The following is a 26789-nucleotide window of genomic DNA, read 5'->3' as shown; positions in this document are numbered from 1 at the left end:
AGAAGACTAAAATGTATATTCTACCAAATCACAGTCATATCAAATTATCATTAATTCTAAGCAAGGGAAGAAAAAGTGCTTTTGTGAAGGAAACAAAAAGTAAAATATTCCCACTACAATTTAATCAATTTCCATTATTTAAGAATGAAATGTAGAAGCATTGTGGGAGTGTTGCATTCTTGATGCAATCATTTTCACATTGCAGCACAGGCTCAACAAAACATCATAATAAATAATACAAATGTAGAGTGGCTCCTTTAATGCAATGCCTCATGTATGAGCCTTATTTATTCCATGTACACAAAGTTAATATTTTAGTAAAGCACTACAAGCAGCTGAACCCAAAGATTCTTAGCCATGATACCTTTCAGAAATGGGATTTTTTTTAACCATTATTGCCAGATTTGTTTCTTGAGCGTCCTGGTAAATGGCATCCATTCCTTTTACAAGTCTTTAACCATGCAGGTTGTAGAAGAGACAAGGGATGTCAAATTACAGTCTCTCAACATAAACAAATCACCACAAACTTTCAAATATCTCCAAAGAGCAAAGGAAATAATCAAAACCTTTGGTTCAAGCTGGTGATGTGACAACTTTAAGATGATTCAGTTGATATTGGGCAGTTTTGTGCAAACTCACCCATCCTCTTCCATCAAACTTAATATTCTCTTTGTCTGGCCAGCAGATGGACATGAAAATTCAAGTTAGCAAAGGGGACACACACACCCACACTCACATCATCAAACAAAACCAGAGGGATTTGTTCTTTTCAGAAGACTGAATCATCATGGTCACCTGTAGTGTAGGCCATAATCAAGATGAAATTCCTTCACAACCACCACTACAATTTTTGCCTATTTGAAAAGCAGCTGAAAACACTGCAGATTTTTAGCACATATGGAGAGGGGAAAAAAGGAAATGAAAATCCTTTGCCTCTTTCTGTTGATTTTGTGAACTTTTTATCTTTTCACATAATTAACAGATAAAAATTATTATGTGTAAGTGTTCAACAAATTGCTATCAATATTGAGTACTCTGAAATTGTATCAGAGTAATATCCAAAAGTAATACCACATTTAAAGAGAAAAGGTGCCACATTCACAAGATCTAAAACCACAAGAGAGACACTCCTAGGCACTGAGATCTGAACAAAGGTGAAGCCAGCAGGGGTTACAAAGAGCCAGAGAGGTCACTGTAAATGTTCTGTGGATTCTCCTGAGCCTCTCCTCAAAATCTGCCCTGGCTCAAAATCTCTGCTCACCAAACTCTCACTGGTTTCACGGGCAGAGCAAGTCCCCAGGCTCCAACAAAAAATAAAGAGTAAAACAAGCCAAGCCCAAGAAGATAGCTTATCACTGCCTGGAGTCACTTACCAACAGTTACAGATTTGCCAGCCTCAAAAAGAGAATTTTAGTGTATTGGAAGAGATACTGTAAACACAGATAGCCAGGTAACCAAATGACAAACTGTTATCTGACAGCCTGGAAAACCTGTCTTAAGCCAAGATGTAATAAATAGCACATGCAGCTAAATTGGAAAAAAAAATTTCTAAGCCAAGTTAAACAGCAACCAGCATTCAAATTTAACCATACAAAGTCTACATTAAAATCCAAAATGACAATTACGAAATATTATGTTACTATGAACACTGTCAAAAGCTTTGAATAACAGCACACTAAGGAAATAAGTGAAAACACACTTTACCTTGTATCTCATTTTGGGGCAGGAATGAATGTAGAAACCCATATAATAAAAACAGAGATCAGGAGCTTTTTCATGAAGCTGTCTAGTAAAAGCAATTTCTCTGTAAGGGGAAAGAAAAGACTAATTACTTTTGAATACATTTGAATACAATTCTTAAAGCCATTTTACCTCTTCATATTGAAATATTTTACAGCTATCTGGCTCTTAATCTATAGAAAGGACTAGACTTCTATAAAATAAAAATTAGGATTGTAAACTCTAAACTATTGTTTTTAAAAATCCCAAACATAATAAACTGAAAATTATTACTTGGAAACCTAACGAACAAATCACCAAAATGCACAACACCATGTCAGCCTTAAAAATACTTTCATTTTTGTGTTTTGGTCTGCCAACTGCCTGATTTGAAATCTAAATAAAAATTACTAAGTCCCTCTGTTTAATATGATTCTTGTCAATATTTGCATACATTGGAATTCTACAGAAACCTACTGATATTCTGCTGGTTAACATGGCTCAGGAAAACATCAGAGTGTTTTTGGAAAATAAGCTTCAAGGATAAGCCTCTTGTTTGTTCTATCATTTATGCTTCAGCAATTTGCATGTAAAAACATCCATCTTCATACAACAAAAGATATTTTTACCCATGCCATGTTAGTTAGTATGATTTCCTCATTTATTCTGAAAGCAAAACGCCAATGTAGTCCAAAAAGTTTGGTTTTTATTTTACTGGCACGAGGAAAGCACTGTTACTACAATGACTCAGCCAGTGCTTCCTCTATAATGATCATTTTTGCAGCATTTCTATCTGTCCAGATCACTTCTGTAACAAATTTGCTAAAAAAGGGATGCTGGTTCTTACTTTCTGTGTCAAAGGGACAGGAAGATGTCCCTGCTCACTGCAGGGGGGTTGGAATAGATGATCTTTAAAAGGTCTCTTCCAACACAATCCATCCTCTGATCCAAGATATGAGTACATTCATCTACAAACACTGGAGGTAATTTATCCCTTAAAATTAAATTAATATTACTCAGTATTTCTTAAGTTTTTTTTCCTTTGGCAAGACTGGCATTTCCAAGCAGCCTCTTCTCCCCTTGTCCTCTATTTACATGCTTACATATTTCAAAAGATCCTCAAATCCCATCCTTTCTGCAACTCAGCAGCAGCAATTCTCAGAGTGCATGAAGTGGAAGTGACAGCAATGCAGCCCAACCTCCTCAGAGTAAAATTGGCAACAGCTTTGAAGGTATCAGATTCCTTTGCAACTTCCTAAGTCCTCCCTAACTCAACTTTTTTTTTCCCCTTTTTGAAAGGAGAACGAGGTTGGGTCCCTCCAGGGCTGTTGGGAACTCGTTTTTATTGCCTTAAATGCTGCAGAATTTACAAGCTGCTTTTTCACAACTTGAGCCGTGCATGCATGGTGCAGTGACAAAGCTTTAAATTTATTATGTAGAAAATTTAAAATAATTTAAAGAATTCGTAGGCATAGATTATGTCAGTCTATTATTACATGAAGTAATGTGATATGTATAAATACTAAAAAATAATTCTTAGGAGGACTTAGTATTTTATATGTTCCTCTTGAAAGGAAAAAATGAGTCTATTTTCAAATATCTAACATTAGTAATGGAATAGTTCTAAAAATCTAAACCATTAAGAGAAAAAAAGATTAGTTCTGAGTCATAGGAGTTCCAATGTTTTTCCACGTTTGTTAATTCTGATTAATTCTACAAAATTGTCAATTCTAATCGAAATCCAATCAAATTCAGATTAGACCTTCGAGATATTAAACTGCACATGGTTTGTTACTTATAGCAAAGGTTTATGAACTAACTGTGGTAAGAAGTTTCCTAAAAGTGGTGTTTGTGCTTCACACAGTTCGAGTTGTGCCGTTCACCCACCCCGGAGGGTGACACTGAGACGAGCTGAGAAGGTGCCTCTCAACAGGAGGCCTTGGAGAAAGGAAAAGTTGGATCTCACAATTGCAGGGCTCCTTTTGCACCTGCCAGGGTGCAGTGCAAATCTCAACAAGTGAAAAAGATTCAAGATTCAAAGATTCAAAGCTACAGCTTCTTGTAAACAGACATGTCTGGCACGAGGCTGAAACCCGGCTGCTTCATGAGCATCTCCCTGGGAACACCACATTTGTCTGTGGCCAACTGATTTCATATAAACAGAGAAGCAAAAAAGGTAAGGAAAAACAGAGTTACACAAGTATTTCCACCCATTTAAGGCTTGGGGGTTTTTTTCCACTTATAATAACAATGGAATCATAAAATGGCCTATGGAAGAAAAGCAGTAACTTGCAATTTCACATACAAGTTTTATTCGCAGTGAAAAGCAATACCCACAGTTCCTACTGTTTTGCAAGGCCATGTTGGATAGTTAATTTAAGGCTTTAAAATTCATAGGATTACTCTCTCCATCAGGCTTTCTGAAGAGAAAGATAATGAGATTAACATACCTGAAAAATATACTTAGTGCTAGTACAGCAGGAGAGCACTAATTCAGAAGACAACACTTTTTAGGTACTCTTATTTATGACCTCAATGTGCATAAAACTATAAAAGTGATTAATTTCATTTGGTTACTGGGCTAAGAAAATGGTCAAAGGAAAAATTATTTCTATTCAGGCAAAAAACAAGGAGCTTTTCCTGCTGAAACCAAGCAATATTAAATTATTTCCAGGGGTAATAAAAACGAGGCATTTTGTTTCTGCATGTTTTTTTAACCTGTAAAAGTATTTAGCTCACTAGAAAGATACACCCCTAGTCAAGGATGACAATTAAAAATTTACTTGGAAGGCAACCAACCCCACTAAAGGTAGTGTGTTACTGGTGTATATTTAGACTAAAAATAAACCCCCAAATTTAGAAACAAGTATCAATTCCTAGCACTCCCTCCAACCAGATAACGCAAACGCCCTCTTACCGTAAGGCAGAGTAGACTCCCAAAGATAAGAAGGAGAAGTCTGGGTCGTAGTAGAGATAGACTGAGGACACACAGTAGGGCAGGATATCAATGACACCAACAGCAATTATCTTCCCATCCAGCCAGTACTGCTGGTGGAAGGAGCCATAGCCACATTCCGGCCCGTTCGGGCCATGCTCTGCCTGGGCAAGAACAAGACAGGGATTAACTCCTCTGGCAGGCTTTCAGCATGAAACTAATTTTAAAGAGGATTTCAACATGCAAGTAAATAATGTAAAAAGTTTGCTGGCCATCTGTATTTAGAAAAAGGAAAAAAGGCATTTGAAAGGCAGGGAAAACAATGGTTTTTACAATGGATCTGTGTCCTTCGCTGTAGTCACCATGGGTATAATCCACATAGCACACATCCCAAACTTATGTTACTGACAGGACAAACCAACGTGATTCATCAAGATATTAATGAATTATTAATGCAAACCTGGTGCCTCCAACACTCCCTGTCACAGCAAGGACCCTCCAGATTCTCTCCTCCACGTCCCCAAGCACTGGAAGCACTTTACCAACAGGAACTGAGCTCCTCAAAATGACCATTATATTTACTTCAGAGGTCCATTTATAAAAAACCTGAGCAGCTTATTCTTTACGTGATGTTTACTCTCTGTAACTAACAAAACACCTTTTATCCAAGGACCTGAAACTGTGTGGCAACAAAATCTGCAGAACCTCTTCTCTGTCAGCCCACGTCAGAGCAAACCCTGCAGCAACACCAAGGGACTGGCTATTGTTGTGTGCTGTGGTTTCGGGTGTGCACTCAAGTTTGACTCTGGATGGGGAAAAGCACCTCGAGCCAGAAACTGATGCTTGAAGTTAAGAAGAAAATGATCTCCCTAATTTAAACTGTATTACACAACCAACTCTGGCATGCCATTTTCTCCCACGTCAAATTTACTTTAATCCTGAATTCCGCTGTGCTCAACTTAATTATCCATCTAGTCATGTTTTTCACTGCATTGCCAGGTCTTCAGAAAGCTGCTTCTCACTCAATAAATCTGACAATATTGCCTGCTATTACCAACTGTTTTGCATTACAACAGCAGAAGGTGGGTTTAATCAAGTATTTTGATACAGTAGCCCAGACTGAAGAGATGATAGGCAAAAGAAGTTACTCTAATTGGTACCACATGTGTCAAAAGAAATCAATCACATGAACAAAAATCATTTCAACTGGCTTACCCAACCAGCAAGTCCCAAAATAAAGGCCACATAACAATGTTTGAATTTTTATATAGTTATATACCATAAAACTAACCATGGAGTTACGAATACTCTAAATGGGAAATGATGAACATTTGAGAGTTCCATCTGCAGGATGTGAGAACAAGAAACTCAAATATAGCACATTAAACTGGGTTTCTCTTGTTCAGGTAAAGCCCACTTATCCAACAATTATGGTTTCATTCAGTATCATCAACTTTTCAACAGAGCCAAATGAAATCACATAGTCAGTGGTAACATTTTTAAGCAGGGACACAATGAAGTAAAAGATGTTCTGTAAGGATTTCTCAACACAGGCTCTCTTCTCAGAGTGCAGTCAGTGACAGAAAAGAGAAACATCTCAAAGTCATGGGGAAATGTGGTTGGTAATAGAACACAGACTTGCTTAAACAAGTTTCAGCTAAAACAGATTTTTCTTTCTTTGTCAAAAATTCATCATGCAGGATTTAATGAATGTTAAAGGAGATAGTCTAAGCCACCATGGAAAAGCTTTTCACTCAAAGCAAAGTCTTCTGACGCTAAACAAATGCTGTGTCTGTGCATGACCCCAAACCTCCAAAGAGCAGCCATGGATTTGGTCACTGGACCTCTGCAAACTGAAGTTAACATCAGTTAAACCTTTTGGTAAAGTACAATCTGCAGGTATTTCACTAATGCAATTACAGGGAAATGCCATGAACATAAGAGAGTCTATGTTGTGGAACAAACACAATGAGCACAGCACTGATTTCAGGCAAAACAGTCAGAGATCTCTGTTACATTAAGCAAATAACATTTTAAAAAAAGTAACGCTTCCCTGCACCTTCAGAAATTCTCATACAATGTAATCCTTTGTAATGCTTGTCAGTATTACGTTTTCTCCCATTTCCCAATGAATACCTGGCTCCTTTAACTTGATTTCCTGTGCACTATACAGGCAATTTGACCTGAAACAGGTCTAGAATATGAAACATTTTCCTGAAGCAGGTTACACCATTTCACACCACTGACATCTCCACTGGGACTGCGTTTGTCAAGGGTGAGGTAAAATACACCAGTGACATCAGGGGAGCAAGCCCCACCAGAAAGGGCTTATCTTATCTACCCAAAACTATACACTAGCCCTGGAATCAATCCAGAAGGACCAAAGTATTTATAATTAAGTTCATGTTCCTATTTAATACAATGAATTATTATAATCTGATGATATTGAAAAAATGCAGGACCAAAATGGAAACCACAATTTTCTCTCCAATGTTTACACTGACATGCAGAGAAAAATGCAACATATTCCATTACATATTAACTCTACCTGTCTTCATATCCTGCTAGCTAATGATTCCATGAACACGTTTCATTGCTCACATTTTAAAACCCATTATTAAAATTTAAATATTTAACAGAATTAGCATTATATATTGCCCAATTAGTACCTCAGTGTATTAACTGCTTATAATTGAACTTCAGTGATGGTGAGAGGACTCAAATTTTTTCAAAGCATATTGATCAGTCTTTAATATTAACAGGTATTTTGCTTATTGTAATTACCAAAAATGGGTCCTGCCTATACAATGCATGATTGTTTTTCTCTGAGAGGTTTCATGACATTTCTTATTTTCTAGTTTTCCATTTTGCCCTCTGCTGTGCATGGAGGGAAGAGGAAGATACTAAATTTATGTTACCAAAGGAAAAAAACAAAAACCTTGACTTCTCCACTCCAGTGGAAATTCATTGCCAAATAAGCAAATTGATTAATTCCAGCAGTTCCTTTCCCAAAGCACACACACAAACCAGCCATATGGTACATTTCTATGTCTTGGTTAGCAGCACATTTCCTTTCCAGAACTCTGTCCTACTTTCATTAGGGATTAGTGGGACACTTTAGAGAGCCACGTTCTGTGCCTGACTGGAAAAATCTAGAATCTGAGCTACACTGCAAAACATGAGCCCAATATCACCTTCTAAGGAGGTAATCCTGAGAATTATAATCTTGTAATGGTATCACTTATCAGATCTCCTAAAATTAAAACTTATTGATAAACAAAATAATGCGAAGCAGAGGCTGATGAGCTTTTCGAAGAGCAAAGATCGAAATGCACAAACATCTTTCAATTCTTTAGAATCCAAAAGCATCTCAGCAAGGTTAATAGGAGAACAAATGATCATTTGCATAGCAGCAAACAGATCACTTTCCATCCTGCTGGATCTATTAAATTCTTCAGGCTGGTAGGTGAATCAGTGAAGACTGAATGATGCTGCAGCAGCAAATCAAGATGATTATTTCAAAGTATTCAGGATGGTTAAAAAAGAACTGAATGTAAATAGCTCCAGAAAGATGCCATAATACTGAGTGATCAAAAAGGCAGAGGAGATAGCAAATATTCATAATCCCACAGAGCATAAATGCATGCTGGAAAACATATTGCTGTAGGCACACCAAAACAATGGGCATAAATCACCAGCCCTTTCAAAGGGATGACTTTGACAACAGTTTTATAAAATTGTCAGTTTAATGCTTAACATCAGTCAAGATGGAAAAAAAAGAAGTCTAAGCAGCAATTAGAGAATAATTTGAGAACAAAACAAAATTATCCTCGAGTGTATAACAGCATGGCCCACCCGAGTGCTGGGGCTCCTTCCAGCTGCTGTTCCAGGACAGGAGGGGGCAGCTTGGGCAGGACAGACACTGAGATGATCAGCAGTGATGCTGACACAACTGGACCACGACACTCCTGCACTCACTGAGCACCAAAAATAAGGAATCACCCTGAATTTCTGGATTTCCCTTGGAACTTTCTGCCAGGAATCCTCCCTGGACAAGAGTTGAGTCCCAGCCCACAGTGTTCTCTGTGCTGAACCACTACCACCATTCCACATCTGCCTGTGTGCACTGGTAAAATGGCAAACTGTTAAATGCAGCCTCTAAAATGAAAAGATGAATTAAAAAAAACACCTTAAATAATTCACTTTATATTATGCTGTTTACTGCTAGAAAGCTGCTTAGTTTTTTGCTGCTTCATACTGCATCTTTTCTTTAAAGCATTCATTTTTTTCTGCCAGAGCACATAGCCGAAACAGAAACTGAACTGAATAATAAAATGTGGAAATAAAAAAGACAGGAAGAGTTTGGGTGTTCATAATATTTGCAGCTAATGATAACATTAAAAACTCCAAAAATTACAAATTGAAAACATGCAAGGTTTAAATTTTATTTTAAATTATTTTTGCTCAAAAGAGTAAACAGACTACACACTGCTAGATTTGCTTGTAGCAACTGTTTCAGAATAAAGAATTTCAAGAATCCCTTGGCCTCTGATACATAACCCCTTTTATTTAACTTCATCTAATTGAAGACATCTGTAGTGGTGCCACACAAAATTTAATTCAAGCTTCGAAATGTCAATAAAAAGTGTCTGTAAGAAACAATATGGGTATAAACCTGGCAGGGTAGCGTGCATCAACATCTACGTAGCCATACAAAATTAAGAATATAATGGCAGTCTGCTGCACGAGTTGACGAGGTGATAAAAGCCCTTTTCCTATAAAGTCTAATGAGCTCTATTACTCTTCAGCTTTCAGGAATGCAAAGGGCAGTGGACTCAGCAGAGAAAAGCAACAAACTCTCCACACATGGATTCACTCAGGCTGCGACATATCAAATTACCAGTGTAATTACTATAACCTGACAATTTCATTACAGTCACGCCGCCCCAAAGTCTTTAAGGCTAACAAGAAAGACACTGCAAGGAATCCATGGCAGTTTGGTCACTCAAAATGAAGGGACAGCATCTCCCCTCAGCTTTTACCTCAGATTGTAGTCAAATACAAGTTTAGTGAGTTATTTAGCAATACGTTGTTTTCTTTTCATAGAAATAAATCAAAACCCACAAAAGACATGTTTTTTTATACTTCTATTTTTTAATGCAGTCTGTGAAATTCAGTGATAGATTATTATCCAGCAAAGGATAATAATCTACTCAGGCTCCTTTGGAAACACAGCAGAATCTTCCTTAGCAGTTGGTGAAGACAGGAATTCTGTGCCAGCCACCCCCAGCACCTCTAAGGAAGGCTGGCTGTGTACAGAGAGATAGAGGACACCCATACACTCATTAAACAAAATAAATTGAATACATTCTTTCCTAAACTCCCATCCTGAAAGAATACATACCTCCAGAGGGGAATCACAGAGGAATCGTGTGAACTGCATCGAGGTGGGTTCAGCAGTAACACGTGCCCATGAAAACAGCCCAAATATGGAAAGCAGAAAAAGAAAGAAAACTATCAGCAGTGTGTGAGGATACCTTCATAGTCACATACACTCCTTCAAATCCATAACTTTGAAAAGCACCATCAGACTTTGTTCATGGAAATTTCATTTAAACCCTTAAACTCTCACATTCTGTTTACAAGTACAAATAGATATAATAATTTACTATGCAAAGTGCTTACTTTTCTTTGAAACAGGAGATGGTTTTTAAAAATGTGATGTGAGAATTATCACCCTGTAATGCAGGTCTGTTTCTGTGTCCTTTATTTTAAATTACACATCACTCTCCTCTGTGACTCCTTGCAACAGGGAGTCTTTTCCCACTGTTCCATTGATACCCCCCCTATCACCAAAGCAAGGGCGCCGGGGCCCTCATACCTCTGAACAGAAATTAATCAATGTACATTCAAAATTAAAAGCAAGCTCATTTTAAGTTTAAAGAAGAGAAAGGGAAAAGAAAGAAAAATCAACCTCCTGAAAGTGCAAGCATTTCAAACCTAGATTTTTGTCTCAATACAAAATGATGTGCTGCCAATAATTACCCAAAAAGGCAATGTTTTAATGATCTGGAGCTTGTCCAGGATTCTTACAGTAATAAAATACAATATTTATTTACTCACTATCATTTAGTTATTTAATACAAACACTTCCTTATTGGTGGACTCCACATTAAACACGTTGCAGAGTTCTGGTACGTATTTAACCCCAAACATTCCCTTGTTAAATAAGTACTTTAATACACAGTTTAATTCCCCCTCTTGTAATGGCTGGGTGATTTAATAAGTCAGCAGTTCCCACACTGCAAAGTAATAGTAAATAGGAAAGTTTAATTAAAAGTTAGATAAAAAGAATACATATAGACACCTACAAAACCTGACTGTTGTCAAGAATTCCTTTAAGGTCTGAGATTAATTAAAGGGGAACACAAAAAATTGGGGTGATTGCTTGTCAGCCATCCCATTTTTCCCAGGGAAGGGAAGGGGAGGGGAGGAAGGCAGGCAACAATAAAAAGTGTCAGCAGTATCAGCTGCTGCCTCATCTTGCTTATCCTGTCCTGCTGATCTATGGATTGATGGGAAACCTTTGGACTTTATGGAAGAACACTGAATTTCTACATTGTGATGCTGAAGGCAGGGGATTGTGCATTTCCTATAATTTACCATTTCGGACCTAGTCACTATCACTCTAAATTACTCAGAGTTTGGAAAAACAAATGATTGTGGTATCTTAATTAAATTGTAGAATTACTTTGGTTTGGTGGATAAGGAAAAAACACCAATAATATTTAAAGAAAAAAAGGTAATTAAAATGTTGAATTATTGAGTTATTCTGCTGAAATAAAAACACAGAGTTACAAATTCCTACACTATGAATGCATCCACCCCTACAGCCAGTGGTTTTAGAAAGTGCAGGTTTCAGAAAAAATAAGCCATGTGTTATTAATTTTCATGTCAGAAGACCCCCAATAGTTCCTAATCTGGAACTTTAGCTGTACAGTGCAAACTAAACCCTATGGTGAGAAAAGTGAGCCCATGACAGTTTTCAAATAGTTTTATCAATTCTCCAGGCCCTGCTGCCCAATCCCTTGGCTCTGAGGGTGAAGGGGAATTTAAGTTTTTAAGTGCACCTAAACATAACTTCTGCTCTTACAGCTGCTACGAAAAAAATCTTAACTGCACTTAAATTTGTATCACAATCTTAAGGGGAAAAAAAATTGGAATTCTTACAAATTATTTTACCTAATGATACCTGGTTAGATAATTTTCTTAAACTAGTCTATATATTTATGTAAAAAGAAGAAACCACTAGATTCAATTTCTACATTAACAAATTCATCTAACACTGCAAGATTATTATGAACACAATTAAAAATTATTCAATAAACCATGAAAGAAATACAGCCAAAAGCTGATGTTGCATGTAGAATAACTCAGTATGTCACACAAGCACAACTCAAATTCCTTTCCCAAAGCCATGCTTTTCTAATTTTAATTTCCAACTGATTTACATAAACTGTTAAAAGCTATATAATACATAAGAAATCCACAGCATTTTTACTTTGGTGCAAACTAATTACAGCTGCCAGAATGAATCATCTCAACAACAGGGAGTAAGTTTAAACATAATTAATAAAGCTAAGAGAAGAAACACATCACCGTGAATGAAATTAAAGGGAGAAATAAAAGGCAGAGAAATAAATAAAAGGCAGGTTGGGTTCAACCCAAAGTTTTTTGCTGGAATAAGAGTACGTGCACAGCTTTAAAAAGAGGTAGTAAAGCAGAGTTAACACCTGCTCCCTTTTACACAGGGAGGAAGAAATTCAGGTGCTAAACTGGAATGGGTTCACCTGGCAGCTCAGGGATTTCTGGAAGGTTCCTGATGTCACAGGAGGACACCACGTCCTTTTCAGGAGACCTTCCAGGTGTCATCAGCAGCAACTGTCCTGAGTTATCAATTACCTGAGATACTCCATGAAAAGGCACCACAGAAAGCATTCATTTGTCATTTCCCCTTTGACAGTTTTAAGAGTTTGCTCATATTTGCAATTCACTGACAAGGAAAACTGAGTACTTGCCCTTTTCCTTGGGATGCAGAAGGGTGAGAAATGGATATGGGATTTGGGCCTTCCTTCTTTTTGTTTTTTAAAAGCCAGTCCCTGAACAGGATTAAAATAAACCAAGGAGTTTGGCCATGAGCTTTTTTTGCTTTATTTTTCACAGAGGTGCCAGGCTCATAGTAAAATAAAAAATAATGACAAATCTTAAAACCTGCAAATCCAGTGCATCACCTCTGTGCTGCTGTATTTGCATTGAAATAATCTTCCTTACCCAAAACAGATTAGAATCAGTCTTAACCATAAAGCTGTGCAGTGAAAAAGTAAAAATGAGTCAGACTTTTAGTAAGGCGAGGAGAAGCTACTAACAACCCCTCCCAAGCAAAATGAACAAAATTCTTTAACTTTCTGTAGTTAAATTCTTTAACTTTTCTGTAGAAAATGGGACAAAATGTAGCATTTTTACAGGAAAAATGGTGCCAAATCACCCTTGAAGTGGGCAATAAACTAGAGTTCAGCAGAGGAGTCAAAGCCTTATCCCAGGGGTGTTTTGTAGCATATAAAATACAGCATATGTAATGTAGCATAGAGCATATAAAATGCAGCATATAGCATTTGTAGCTATTGAGCAGTTTCAACAATTGCTTACAAAAATACAGACGTGCTAAAACAATAGAGTTTCAGAGATATCCACAGACCTGGAAGTGAGGAAAGAGCCTTCAAAACTTAGGAAGGATTTAAAGTTTACAAAGGAAAGAAGGATTTAAAGTTTACATGCAGTTTTCAGAGCAAGAATGGGACTAATGAAACAATTGCTGATACATTTCAATTACAAAATCAATTCCTTTATAGAATGACAAAAGTCACTGAGGCTTTCTTGCTCAGAAGAAGCCTCCTCTCAGGAAACTGGAAGTTTATCAGTCTTACACTAGGAATTATTTAATTTTATATGGATTTACATAGAAAATGCAGTGGCAAAATCAGGAAGAATGAGAGAAACTGAGATGCAAAAGGAATCTGAGCTAAAATGATCTGGCTGTGGACAAGCCACTTAATGGTCTGGATGGCAAATTTTTTGGGGTCTTACAGACATTTAATGAAAAAATCCATGAATCCACAGCACTGCAGTCACGAGGGCCACACAAAAGGCATTAGGCTGACATAGAAATACTCCGTTCTAAGTCTTTGAGTCAGAACTACCAGGATGTGAAATCCAAGTTCACTGCAGTGAGATGTTCTGCCACGGCTTCCAGGAGCTGTATAAAAATGTATAGAAGGCTAAAAATAACCACAAAGGCTATTGATTTTTAAGCATTCTCTCACTAGAATATAAGAGAGGAAATTAGGTTAAAGAGACCAAAAAGTTTGCAACTGGCTGCTGATAGCAGTTTGGAACTGAGCAGAACGTGCTCCTTGGCATTTCCCAGACTTCTCACTCAGTTTTCTCTATTAGTTCAAGTGGATTCCTGGGAAGCAATTAAAAAAAAAAAAAAGGCAGGAGGGGGGTGAAAGAAAAACCCCACTCTACATATTTCAGTAATTTTTTGCACCTTTTCAAACAGTGTATCTTTTGTGTGTCCTGAAATTCTTTTCTTCCAAGACAAATATTTAGCTAAGCACAAAGCAAAGAGAGAGTCCAGCTACTTTCACAGAGGGAACAGACAGATACTGTTTTTCTACAAGTTTGTCATTATGAAACCCTTGTGAAAAGTTAAATAAAACGTTTGCTTCAGGAGGTCTAAACATCAATAAAGTGTTCACTCTTGCTCTCTCTGGAAACTACTGCAGAATTTTTATGATCTTTTATGGAAATGTTTTCTAGCTTGTGTAGCTGCCACAAAGCTTGTTCCAGTTACACTTCAGCTGAGTTTCTTAAAGACAAAGATTGCTGTAAAAAGACTTGGGGATTCTGACACTGGGTCAGAAATGTGATGCCTCTGATGAAATACTTCATTAAGAACTGCTAAAGACACCATCTATTTTATCCAAATTAGCCATTATTTCATTGGGATCAAAAATTTTCGTTCTTGGGATGAAAAGGCAAAAAAAAAGGGGTTTTGACTGTATTTGTTTCACGTGAAATCTTTGATCCAGACCTCCACAGTTCCACACCTGTATCTATCATTTCATCTGTCATCTTGCTTCATCTAAAACACAGGAGATTCAGGTGGCAAAATGTTCTGAAATCTGTTTCCAGGTATTCCATAAATCAAACTGAAGCTGGGGTAGGGTTGGACCACAGCATCTTCCAGGTGATTTGTATTCTGTAAGGCCCTCTCTGCATTTCTTACCCCAAACCAGGGATTTTTGCTGCTGAGCAAGAGTTAAAACATTTGCAGATAAGAACTTAGCAAAGCACAGACAAGCCACTACACAGCTTCCATAAATCCAATGGAATTGGACCATCCAAAGAGCCAAATCTTGAGATTATGCAAGACACAAGTTCATTCTTCTTATTCTCAGATCATCCTTCCATATATTAACCTACAAATATTCTCCCAGAAATATAACCAAAGCCTAGTAAAAGTTACTCCATTTAAAAAATAGACTCCAAATCCATATTTATCTATTTCTCTGTGCATGAATTATTACAACAAAGGTGCATTAGCATTTATTATGTTTCTTATAAAAAATGAATAATAAAAAAAAGGTGGACAAACCCTCACCCACATGTTTTGTTTGCACAATTATTTTATTCTTGATGTGCTGATCAACTCTGTAATTTATGCTCCAACTGATCTTGCACTGATGCTACAGGGAACAAAGGTTTTTTCAATAAATTCAGCCTGCTCTCATGTCCCTGTTCATTAGAGATCCCCATTTCTCAGTTTTTCTAAGCTTTCATGATTTCAATTTCTTTTCCTTATAGCTTGACCCATTTCACAATAGAAATATAACCACCACTAAGCCAGGAAATAACCCAAATAAATAAATCCTTGCAACTGATTACATTTGTGGGGGTTTTGTATGTTACAGACACAGCTCCTCATGCTAAGCATGATTACATCTTCCACTCCTTTAAAAACAACCCAATAAACAGGAAAACAGCAAAACCATAAAAGCCATTGAATGACAGCCCAGTTATACTGGGAATGGGACATGGTGAGCATCATTTTGGACCTGAGATAAGACCAACAGAAAGCATTTTCATAGAGGGTCAGAAGAAATGCAAAGGATGGGACAAACATTAATCCAGGTTGTTTCAAGAGCTTCCAAAATGAGCAGCTCAGGGACTTGGCTAATCAAGAGCAGCTTTGGATAAACTTCAATAGGCAAGGATAGACCCATCTTCCTATTTTCCATTATTTTATCTTAACTTATTCACAGCTATTTATGCTTTAACGTCACAATCTGTTCAGGTTCCCCCTAATTCATCTCATTTTCTCCACCAACTATAGTAAGGATACTCATATTCCTCAAACAGTAACATTTACACAGTTGCTTAATAAAGTTTTGTGCTCCCACAGAGGAAAATTGAAAAATCAGTTCTTCCTCAGCACTATTTAAGAGCAAGTATTATAAAGGAACCTTTCATAAGAAAATTGTGTGCTGTGTTTTTCCTCAGGACACCAATTCCATACAATACAAACATGCTGACATAAACATTCTTAAGTGGCAACAAGTTTGTGTAACATCAGGAATTGCCTCCACTCCAAAGCACAGAGACAAGCAGGTCAGTTTTGAAGCTGAATTCCTGCAGCAAGTGATCAAAAGTTCTTGAGGGGGTGAGAGGATTTCCAGGGTGAATTCAACTGACACCACACAAACTAAGCTAAAAATGGCATAATGAATATTTTAAAAGACTATGCAGAAAATAGTTGTGGCTTTTATGCCAAGATAAAAACCAATTTGAATTTTTTTCTCATGCAAGCTAAATTGGTTTTAATTCCAGGAGCAAGGAAATACTTCAAACTGTTCCTAGAACATTAACATATTTGGCAGAGAGACAATACATTTCTACCTTACCCAACCCTCTCCTTGTCAGTGAAAGAGGAACAGAAAATTGTGGTGATGCTTCCACAGAAAGGAAAGTTTCATCACAAGTCAGGAACTTGGGAAAAGTTGATTTCACAACCAAGTTTCCACCTTGCTTTTTATTAGAACCAACAGAAGTCACTGCCTCACTCAGGAATCAGCATTGCATCACCACAATGTGCTGCAGGATTCTCCCCAGCAAAATCTCCAATTATTTTAATGAACCCACTGTAATTAGTGCTGTGCAGTCTTCAGCAGGGAAGCAGAAGAAGGAAAGGAGGAAAAGGCAAAGTTTGAAAAGACTCAGTATCATGAAACACCAATTATCACTGGCCTCAAATTGGCATTAACCAGACAGTTCAGAAGTTCAATTCCACAACTCTCTGCCCTGAAAATCCTCTGCTCTCCCTCCTCACAAACTCCTGATGGAAAGCTGTATTTCCATTACTGAGGTGCAAAAAGGCTTCTCCACACTCACTGAGCAACAATCAGCTTCACTGTTCATGGATTTTTTGTGAAAATTTTTATAGTTTTTCCCATTAGTTTTATTCTCAACCATCAAAATTCTAAACTGATTCTTAGAATTGCTTTTTAATATAATAAAGTTAATATTAAACTAGCCTAGCAACAGATAGTATATTGTAATGCCAACAATCTAAGAATATATTCCCAAAAGAAGTTAATACGTCCCATAACAATCTTGGTTGGATTCTGAATTTAAATATAGGCAGGTTTCTAAATGTGAAGTGCTCAGCCAAATATAAAACTAAAAATTATTCCTAAACTAGTTTTCCAAACACAAAAGTGTGCAGGATTCTCCCTGAAAAAAATCTTCAACAACCTCACAGAGTAGTTTGCAGAAATTAAAAGTCAAAAAAATTCTGGCTATTTGCCAGTTTAAAGTGCAAAGCAGACTTTTTACTACCCTGATAAGAAGTCCTGTGCATAGGACAGAATTTTATTCCCTTTGCTTAAAAAACTCCTTGGTTCCATAACGTATGATATTTTTAAAAGTCTGAAAAAGAGGAAGCAGAAAAATTTTTGAGGTCTTATATGTAGCATTTTCCACCCTTCCTCTGAGTAACTTGGATCAGTTTTACCCTCCTTGGTACCTTAAAGGTGACTCAGATAACTCTCTTCCCACACAAATTCAGTATTTTAAAAAAAGGCTTCTAAACTACATGAAAACACAATTTTGTGTAAAACATTCTTCAGTTTACTTCCTGCAGAGATCAAACACAAAATGTTGATTGAAGTGAGAATGTTAGCTCCTAACTGTGAATAAAAAAACCTTCTTGCCCAGGCAGTCTCATATACACAAAATTTGATTTACCAAGGCTGAAAAAGAACCTAAATTCGAACCCATCAGCATCAGATCAAGTTTTTACATTCAGTAGATGCGCCAGGAAGATTTTATGTTTCCCCTGGAATTATCGAAGCCTGCACAAACATGAGGCCAAAGAGAGGAGATAAAGGCAGAGTAGGGAAACCCTTATGGCAAGTAATAAGGAAAAAGAGGATAAAAATCTCCTACACTATTAGCAGTGAACAGAAATCCTTCTCCTTCCTATTCAACAGCAATTCCCTTTACACCTTCAGGTGGTGGAAACCTGACTGTCCCTAACACTTCCTTCTGGGCTGAAATATTTCCATCACAGCAGAAAAATCAAGTCTCCAATCTGACCAGGTAATGCTTGGTACAAATCTAGTAAATAGCTCAGTCTCTCTTGGCATGCCTCCAGTTTTTACATTATTATAATTAAACCCACTTATGCCAGCAATTATAAAAAGGGCAGGGACTACTACTTACTGTTATGAGACCTATTATTTTACTAAACAAAGTGAAATGGATTTTATGGCTTTCCAGAGTAGCATTACAGACATCTCACAAAAAAAAAAGAGCTCCCCTTACACTCTTTTGAACTAAAGCAAAAAATTATGATGTGGTTTTACAATTCTACCTGGAAAACAGCCCCAGTTTACAAGGTTTCAGTGCTGCAGGTAGTTCACTCTCAGGAACAGAAAATCCTCACTGGCTGACCAATAATAAACTGCACATCTGCAGTAGACAGAAATGAGAGATCTGAGGTAGCATTTTCATTAATTCTGCCAATGAGGAGGTTGTGCCACCTGCAGGAGAAATGGAGAACTGCTGCTTGCTCAGAACCCCACGAGGATTTTTTATTCTTTTTAATTTATTAGATTAGGATTATCCTCTGTAAACACCCTTTTAAGAGCAGGGTTTATCCATATGCAACAGATTCTCCTCAAGCCTCAGAGGATCAGCTGGTGAGATATTTTTGCACTATTCCTACTGTAAAGGTGAGTTCCAGTTGAGCAGTGTGCTTGGTAATGGAATGGGAATAAAAATCAAGATTTTTAAAACCTTCACCTGTTAAATTAAGGGAAAACACAAAAAATTAGGGAGAAGCATTAAAAAGGTATCAAAGAACTTTAAGGCAGAAGATGATTTTGCCATCAAAAACCCTCAGAAATGGCAATTTCAATAATTTAATATTTAGATTAGCTCCAAGAGACAGCATTTCCCACCGTTTAGCTGTGCATTTGAAGAAGCTGTTCCCAGAAAGGTGCATGCAGTGAACTGTACCTCGTTCTCCCCACAGTCAGAAGGTGTGTCCTTGTGAACAGACATCTGATACTTGGCAAATAAAGTGGCAGACTGGTTGAAGGATGATTTGAACTGGGGGTCCTCAAAGGAGACAGGTACTAACCTCACCTTCAGAGCAAGGGAAATACAAGCATTCTGTTTTGAGTGCATGGTATCAGCTAATCTGCTTCTGAAGGTCAGGCTAGTGAAAGATCTCCTATCCACTTCAAAGCCTCTGAAGTCAGTGTTCTACCTTAAACATAATAATAAGACATTTTCCTATTTTTACAGATCTCTAACAAACCAACTACAAATTTTAGTTTTATTGCACAGTCTCAAGGACTTCTTAGAATGTTTTATTTTTCATGGCACATGGCTCATTGATTGCCCTGGTGCAACAATTACTTGTTCTTCCTACAGAAGTTGTTTCTCCCAACTCAGGGTATTTTTTTTCTTATAGAATAGAGGTGTAACACATCTGACAGTTCTCACATCTTACACTCCACCTATTCATTGCAGTATTCATTACACTGCACCTATTCAAGCAGCAACAAGGTGTAAATTTAGATGGAGTGCACAGGTTACTTTTTTAAAGCCTTAAATTGAAACTGAAGAGAATTATTTCACTCTGGTGAACCTTAAACCAACAATTTGTGTGTGTGATAAACTTTTGCTCACATCTTGGCCCTGATCATTGCACCCTTTTGATGGAAACATTCAAACCAAAGCCAAGGAGGGCACTTCTCAGGCTGAGTGTCCAGCTGGATTTAGTTTGGATCAGATTTGTATTTTTAAGGCCCATGTCTATCTCCAAAAGCTTCACCCTCTCCCTTTCTTACCCAACAGCAACCATAAATTTCTGCCTGCAACTAAAACCAAATATTTGTGGCACTTACAAAGAGGTATCAAGAGTTTGCACTTTCAGGATGTTGATTTTATTGGATACAGTATTTTACAAGCTCCTGAAATATACACTGGATATAAAATCCACATTTGTTTCTCCTAGAAACAGGACACGTGAAATGGAGGGGAAGCTTTGCATAAAATTAAATTTGGCCTTCTGACCTGATTTATGGTTGGTTTATCAGGTGGGTCCTTGTGAATGACCATCTGGTAACGTTTATAGACCTGGTAAGACTCCTGAAATGTGGCTTTGAACTGTGAACTTGGTGGAGATGATCTCACCACCCTCACCTTCAGAAGAAGTTAAGCACATTCATTATTAAAATATCATGCAATAACTATACATTTATACATAACACAAACATCACAACAGAGAGAAATTTTATCCTCCTGCATAAGGGCCATAAATTAATTACCATTAGTCAACAGTCTTCTAATTCTCCAGCTCAATTTATATTACTGAAGGCTTTTATATTTACACTGAATAACACAGGTTTTCAAACTGCAAATTAACTAGAATGCCTAGAGAAGAACTAGACAATTTTCAGAAAATAATACCAACAAATGGTATGCAGATCATCATTTTAAAGAGATTTTCTGTCTCTACCTAAAATATTCTCTCATGGTCTCAACACTACACTGAAAAAAACTTGAAAGGCTTGGAAGACTCAAATCTCTGCTCTTCATCCAAAATCCATGTTTCTATGGCAATAATCCCAAAGGGATTTCCAGGTATTTTTGTAATTGAAAGAGGAAGATGAAGCAGAGTTTCCATACTCAATTATGAGTTAACTGTAATAAGGAGTTAACAGTCTTCACACCATCGCCATTAAATAACAAAAATACAAAAATAACTTAAAAAAATAATCTATAAATTAAACATTCTTCTTAGTAAAGATGATTGCTCCCTAAGCAAAAGAATGCTACCACATAGGCAGAAGTGCATATCTTTTCAAAAATAATTAAGGTCATATTAATTCCAAAAACTACATGATTTTCAGAATGGTTTTACTTTCACAAAGAGCAATTTTTTTTTTAATCCTTCTAAATCTCCCTGCATCCTCTAAATGAAGATGCTCAGACAAAGCCATCATGCTTCTGTTAAATAACTCTTCAGGAAATGTGAAGGAGTTAGGGAGCTGGATCAATTTCGTGGCTTCTAGTCAGTAAATATTTTCATTTCCAGTACCATCATTGAAAATGATCAGGAAAACATTCAGTTACTTTTCCAGCTTATGGAAAAAATAACAAGAAAAATGGTTTGATGATTAACAAATGTTGAAAGTCCAAAAGCCTTCCAGATTACTGTCCCTAGTAGATGTAGTGTATTAAGCAAACTTTTTTATTCTCATTTGTACAGCTTTCAAAGTCATTAACACACACCAATGACGTGTGCAAAGAGCAAGTATCTTGTTAACTGATTAATTTCATTAAATTACTGTTTCCTTGTCAAGTTCCATTAGCTTGGATAGTTTAAGTATTTATATACTGCAGACCTAAATTTCTCTCATTATTTAACACTCGGTTAATTCAAAGTTTTTCATTTTCAAGTCATCCTGTATGAAATTCATTTGCAAGTTATTTTAGTAACTGAACTGGCCTCTGCTGGGACTGACTGCAGTGCAAGAGTACCCTCCTGTGGTTAAAAAGAGTGCAGCTGCACCATAGGGGTGTCATTTCTATAAATACATATATATATATATATATATATATATACACACACCCCTATGATGCATATCTATCTATATAAAAAATGTACATTATTCAGTACCACATATAGTTCAAGATTTAAGCCATAGCTACTCAACAAAACCATAAATACAGATCTAAGCTTTTCAAAAACTCCTTAACAAGACCTTTCTTTCATCTGCCTCCAACAGCAGTGAACAAGACATTACCTCTAATTTGTGCCGTGCATCATCAGGCAGAGGGACAAAAACAAAGTCTTCAATGTTTTTAGGCTGGTTTGTTTTAGATTTAGAGTTCTGCAAGAGGAAAGCTTGTTCTCCTTGAAGCTGAGAGCCTTCTACTGTGCCCATCTGGTTCTGCAGGAGCTTCTGTAGTTTCCTCTCTTTCCTTATGTCCTTTGCTTTCCGACACAGGGGCTTGCTCAGATCAGCCCCTTTCCCTACAAGGGCACAGACAGAGAGTTAAACACCACCTCTGACAACAAAGGAGCAGCTCTTAGCTCATCACTGGAAAGAAATGGTTAAAATCACCATTTACTGCAGCCTGTGCTCTGAACTCATCATGGCCTTTCACATTTACAGCCACCAACACCTGATGCCAGGCTAATGCAGAGATTCCTCCACAGCTATTTACTGCAACACTCTAATCTGGGATCACCTTGACCATTTCACCCCAAAGCCAAGGGTGTATTAAAAAAACCTGAAATACTGAAGGGCAAAATCACAGAGAATTGTTCTTCTGCATTCAAAGCCCATGTGGCTACACCACAGATCTCTCTAAAAACACAGACCCCAAAATAAAATATGTATTTTTTATCACCTGGAATCCATAGACAGGATGTAGAATGCTGCTAGTGCTACCATGGTCATGTAATGGAAGACTAAAAGGCCACAGAAGTTTGCATCTTTGCTTAAAACCATGTTCAGATTGTCTGTTTTAATTAATAAATTCACTTTTTGCACTTTAACAGATTAGCCACATACAGAACTCTATTTGTGAAATGGTATTTGCTAAAAAAGAGAAGTCAGACCTATGCACTACTCCCTCCTTGATCCATTTGTTTCTTACTGATACAAGAACTGTGAGCTTTGAGCCAACACAAGTCAAAAACCATGAGGGAATTACAGACACTGTGTGACCTGTCCTCAGGCAAACAAGTCAGAGGAAGAGTTTATTTAAAACTCTCATGATGTATTTGAAGAATGAGTGCTTCATCTGTATCAGGATCTGTTTTGTGTCTCGTATCTTCTGTAAGCTGTAAATTAGCAAGAAAAACTTCTTAAAGCACTGACTGTGCCTACACAGATATAAGCAAACCTTCTTTTCTATCTGAAGCTGTGCAGAAACAGACCATTATTCCTAGAGGACAATGACCTGTTTTGTTTATACAGGAATAAAAATGCAATTAAATAATCTTATTACTGACTAAGTCTACATTTTCCAAGATAAAAACTAAACATCTTTCTATCTGGAAAATTTTAAACTAAATTTGACCTGTGACACCAGCTAGCATTAAAAAAAAATTAAATAAGCTTTTTGATGCACTTATTATTCACTTCTATCTTTAAAAACACCAGGAATAAGCACTAATGAATATTTCTGCTCTGTAAAATTAAACCTTCTTTTTTTTTTACTGAAATGCACTACAATGTTACTTATCTGCATTTCCAGTTCTTAAAATTTGACCCAAAGCTATTCTTAACCTAACTGAAGACCTCACCTCACCTTTTCCAAAGCACTGACAGGTTTTTACACTCCTATTCTTTACCCAAGTCTGCCATCTGCTGTCAACAATCACTTCATTTCTTTCTCACATGAAGTTTACATAGGCCAAAGTTTTTAATTTATTATTTAGAACAAGAGAGCTTTGAAAATTTGCACAATGAAAGTCATATAAACAATAAACTATATAAGGGCTGTAAAGGTTTGTATAAGATCAAAATATAAAACAGAGTTTTAAAACCTCTCTAATATTTCTATGCAACACTACAAATTCTCTGATGGAGCATTTCTGAAAATTTTCCTTTTATCTAGATGCAAAAATTGCTTATTAACCTGGTGAAAATCAGATCCAATAGGGAGGAGTGGTTATTAAGGAAAAAACATTATTTCACTTGAAATTAGCCATGCCATAGAAAGAGACAAAAGCACTTTGTTCTCCTAAATACTGGCACAACATGCAACAGGAGAGTGAAAATAGGAATTAGGAGGATGTCCCAACACAGGCAGAAACTCTAAAGCCACAAGTTTCCACTAGGATTTTCCCTACCCTGTAGCAGTAAACCACAATTAAGGAAATTCCCTTAATTTGCCAGAACGGGCTACACAAAATGGTAAACATGATCTGTAAGGCTGCCTTACCTGTAGCCCCTGGGCCACAAGGTATCAGTCAGCAATTCTATCTCAAATAAATTATCCTGGCAATAATCCACCTCCCCTTTACCATCTTCCCTCTAGAAATCACCACGTCCCAAGAGAAGGCAGCCATTGAATCACAGGATGGTTTGGGTTGGAAGAGACCTTTAAAAGGAAACCTCCCTCTGTCCCAGGGTGCTCCAAGCCCCATCCAACCTGGCCTTGGACACCTCAGGGATGGGGCAGCCTCAGCTTCTCTGGGCACCCTGTGCCAGGGCCTCCCCACCCTCATCATAAAAAAATCTAATCTGAATCTCCCCTCTTTAATTTCAGATCCTACAGATTCAGTCTTACAGTCTTACAGATTCAGGTGAGGATAAAAAGATAACTTTTTAATATAATAAAATATAAATTACAACATTACAATTGACACCCAGCACCTCTCTGTTTTTACACTGTAATTCCGTAAATTTGGAATAAAATAAAACAATTATTAATTTACTAAGCGAGATAAAAAGAGGGGATTTCAAGAAGATGTGAAATGATGACAGCATATTCCAACTACTACCAGAAATTACCTGGCTTAGGTGGTGCATGAGCAGCTTTAGCTGAATGTGATGGTTCTGCAGGGACTGGTGTGTCTTTGCCTGTACAGATCTGAACAGAATCCGATTCCACCTTCTGCACATTCTCCTCTTCTTTTGTTTCCCCTGAGTCCTTATCTTCATTCTCCACCCTCTCAGTGTGATCCTCAGCCAAGGGAGTCAGGTCAGACTGACTGACCTGAGACTCACTTTTGTATGGAAAATCACACGTGGCCACATCCTCTATATGGGAATCCATCGGCTCTTCTGTCAATAATTAAAACTTGCATGAGTGAATTTCTCTTTGTACAACCACAGCTCACACTTTCCACAATTAAAATCAATATTAAATTAACTGGTTTCTAATTTTACAAGTGTTTTCCAACAGATAAAGGGACTATTGCAAACAAAGTTTCTGTTATGACCCCGAATTATGAACAACATCTCATTTATGAGAACAGATTTATTTTCTCCACTAAAATTAAACAGTCAACTATTTCATGTTATAACTTCAAATAAATAACAACAAACAGACCTAGCAAACCACACACACAAAAGAGGCAAAGTGTAATGATTCACGACCAATACAAGTTTCACCACCAGAAAGAATTGCTGGGTTTGATGCTGGATAAATGCAGGGTGACTGTTCAATCACCTGGAAAAACCCTCTTTGGCTGCTCTTCCTTTTCTCTGCCACCAGCTGCTCTAGTTAGTCCTCTGCAGATTATCAGTCTCATGATAGAAGTAAAAACAGCATCTAATTCTCTACAGCACCCAGATAGAAAGTGAGGACAAGCCCAGGAAAATAAGCTGGTCTACAGAAAAAAATAAGGAAATTTTTTCTTCAATAACCCAAGCCATCTGAACAATTTGCCTTCTGGGCTACAGAAGTGCTCAAGACACAGCCCAGCCAGGGGTCTACACACAGAATTCAAAGCCCATTTGACTACTCAAGCAGGTATTTAAATCCTCCTTCCATGTACCAGTACTGGTTTCCAAACACTCAGAGTTTTTTACCTTCACTCGCTACTTTCGAAACATCCCCTTTGGAAAGAAATTTCAACATTTTCTTCAGAACCTTCTTGTGGGACTTGGAAGCCTGAAAATGCAAAGCCTGGCACCTAAAAAAAGAAAAAAAAAAGAACATTTCTTTTGTGAAAGATTGGTCCAGGAAAAAGGGTTAAGGAAGCACTTATAAAATTACATCAGTCCTTATGGCAGGTTTTTTATGTGTGTATCTAGAATTACTACAATACAAGGGCAAACCTCTTATTTGGGCTGCTAAAGCAGTGTTTCTAGTTACAGACAAGGTTCCTTACAGGAAAATATCCCAGAGCTGCTGATGTCCTGATGCACAAACCCAAGAGCATATATTTACCATTCAAAATGTCATAAAAAGGAGATAAACTTCTCAAGTATTATGTATTTCAAGCAGTGAACACAAATGGTGGAATACATTTGAAGTGGTCAAATCCCTTACAAAAGTGTACTTTGAGTTTCTTACCTTATTGTGTATTGAGGACAACATGTTTGATTCATGATAGGTTTGTAGACATATTTTCCACTTCTGAAAAGAGTAATAAATATGCATTGATTTTTTTTATTGTTGTTTATACTACAAAAGAAATGAAGAAGCTTTTTTATTAAAATCACGTCAAAACATTTCATGATGAAAAGCCAAAGAGCAAGTTCTTCAGTTCTTTGCTGACCATATTATCCTTCTAAAATCACTGAATATTTTCCTGTTTGACAGTGTCACATTACAAAAGGTCACAGAGCACTGGACAAAATTACTCATATATAAGTGTTTCTATAGATCTAAATTTTAAGTGTGGATTCTAACTTTTATTCAACTGACAACATAGCTTTGTATTTTCTTTTTCAATGTACCTTCGCCATCCTCTGTCTATGAGATCCTGGTAATCTTGAACTGTCATCGAATGTGCCCACATACCTGAAAATAA

General features: G+C 37.1%; 1 protein-coding gene across 5 annotated transcripts in view; it reads right to left on the bottom strand.

The window, feature by feature from the left end:
- ATE1 (arginyltransferase 1) overlaps positions 1-26789 on the bottom strand; it is a 67761-nt gene that overhangs the window by 39409 nt on the left and 1563 nt on the right. For 3 of the 5 annotated variants that reach the window (XM_063405181.1, XM_063405182.1, XM_063405179.1), the window contains exons 2-10: positions 26716-26779; positions 26330-26392; positions 25843-25946; positions 24820-25092; positions 22096-22325; positions 20360-20488; positions 10059-10091; positions 4637-4818; positions 1705-1804 (exon numbers count right to left, since the gene is read on the bottom strand). In XM_063405181.1, coding sequence (XP_063261251.1) covers positions 1705-1804; positions 4637-4818; positions 10059-10091; positions 20360-20488; positions 22096-22325; positions 24820-25092; positions 25843-25946; positions 26330-26392; positions 26716-26779 — 1178 coding nt within the window. Of the gene's footprint in view, positions 1-1704; positions 1805-4636; positions 4819-10058; positions 10092-19294; positions 19424-20359; positions 20489-22095; positions 22326-24819; positions 25093-25842; positions 25947-26329; positions 26393-26715; positions 26780-26789 lie in introns of all 5 variants that reach the window. The other 2 variants (XM_063405183.1, XM_063405180.1) reach the window with 1 other exon arrangement.

The sequence above is a fragment of the Prinia subflava genome, chromosome 9, assembly GCF_021018805.1.
Source record: "Prinia subflava isolate CZ2003 ecotype Zambia chromosome 9, Cam_Psub_1.2, whole genome shotgun sequence".
Classification (NCBI taxonomy): Eukaryota; Metazoa; Chordata; class Aves; order Passeriformes; family Cisticolidae; genus Prinia; species Prinia subflava.
This window is presented reverse-complemented; position numbering and strand designations above follow the sequence as displayed.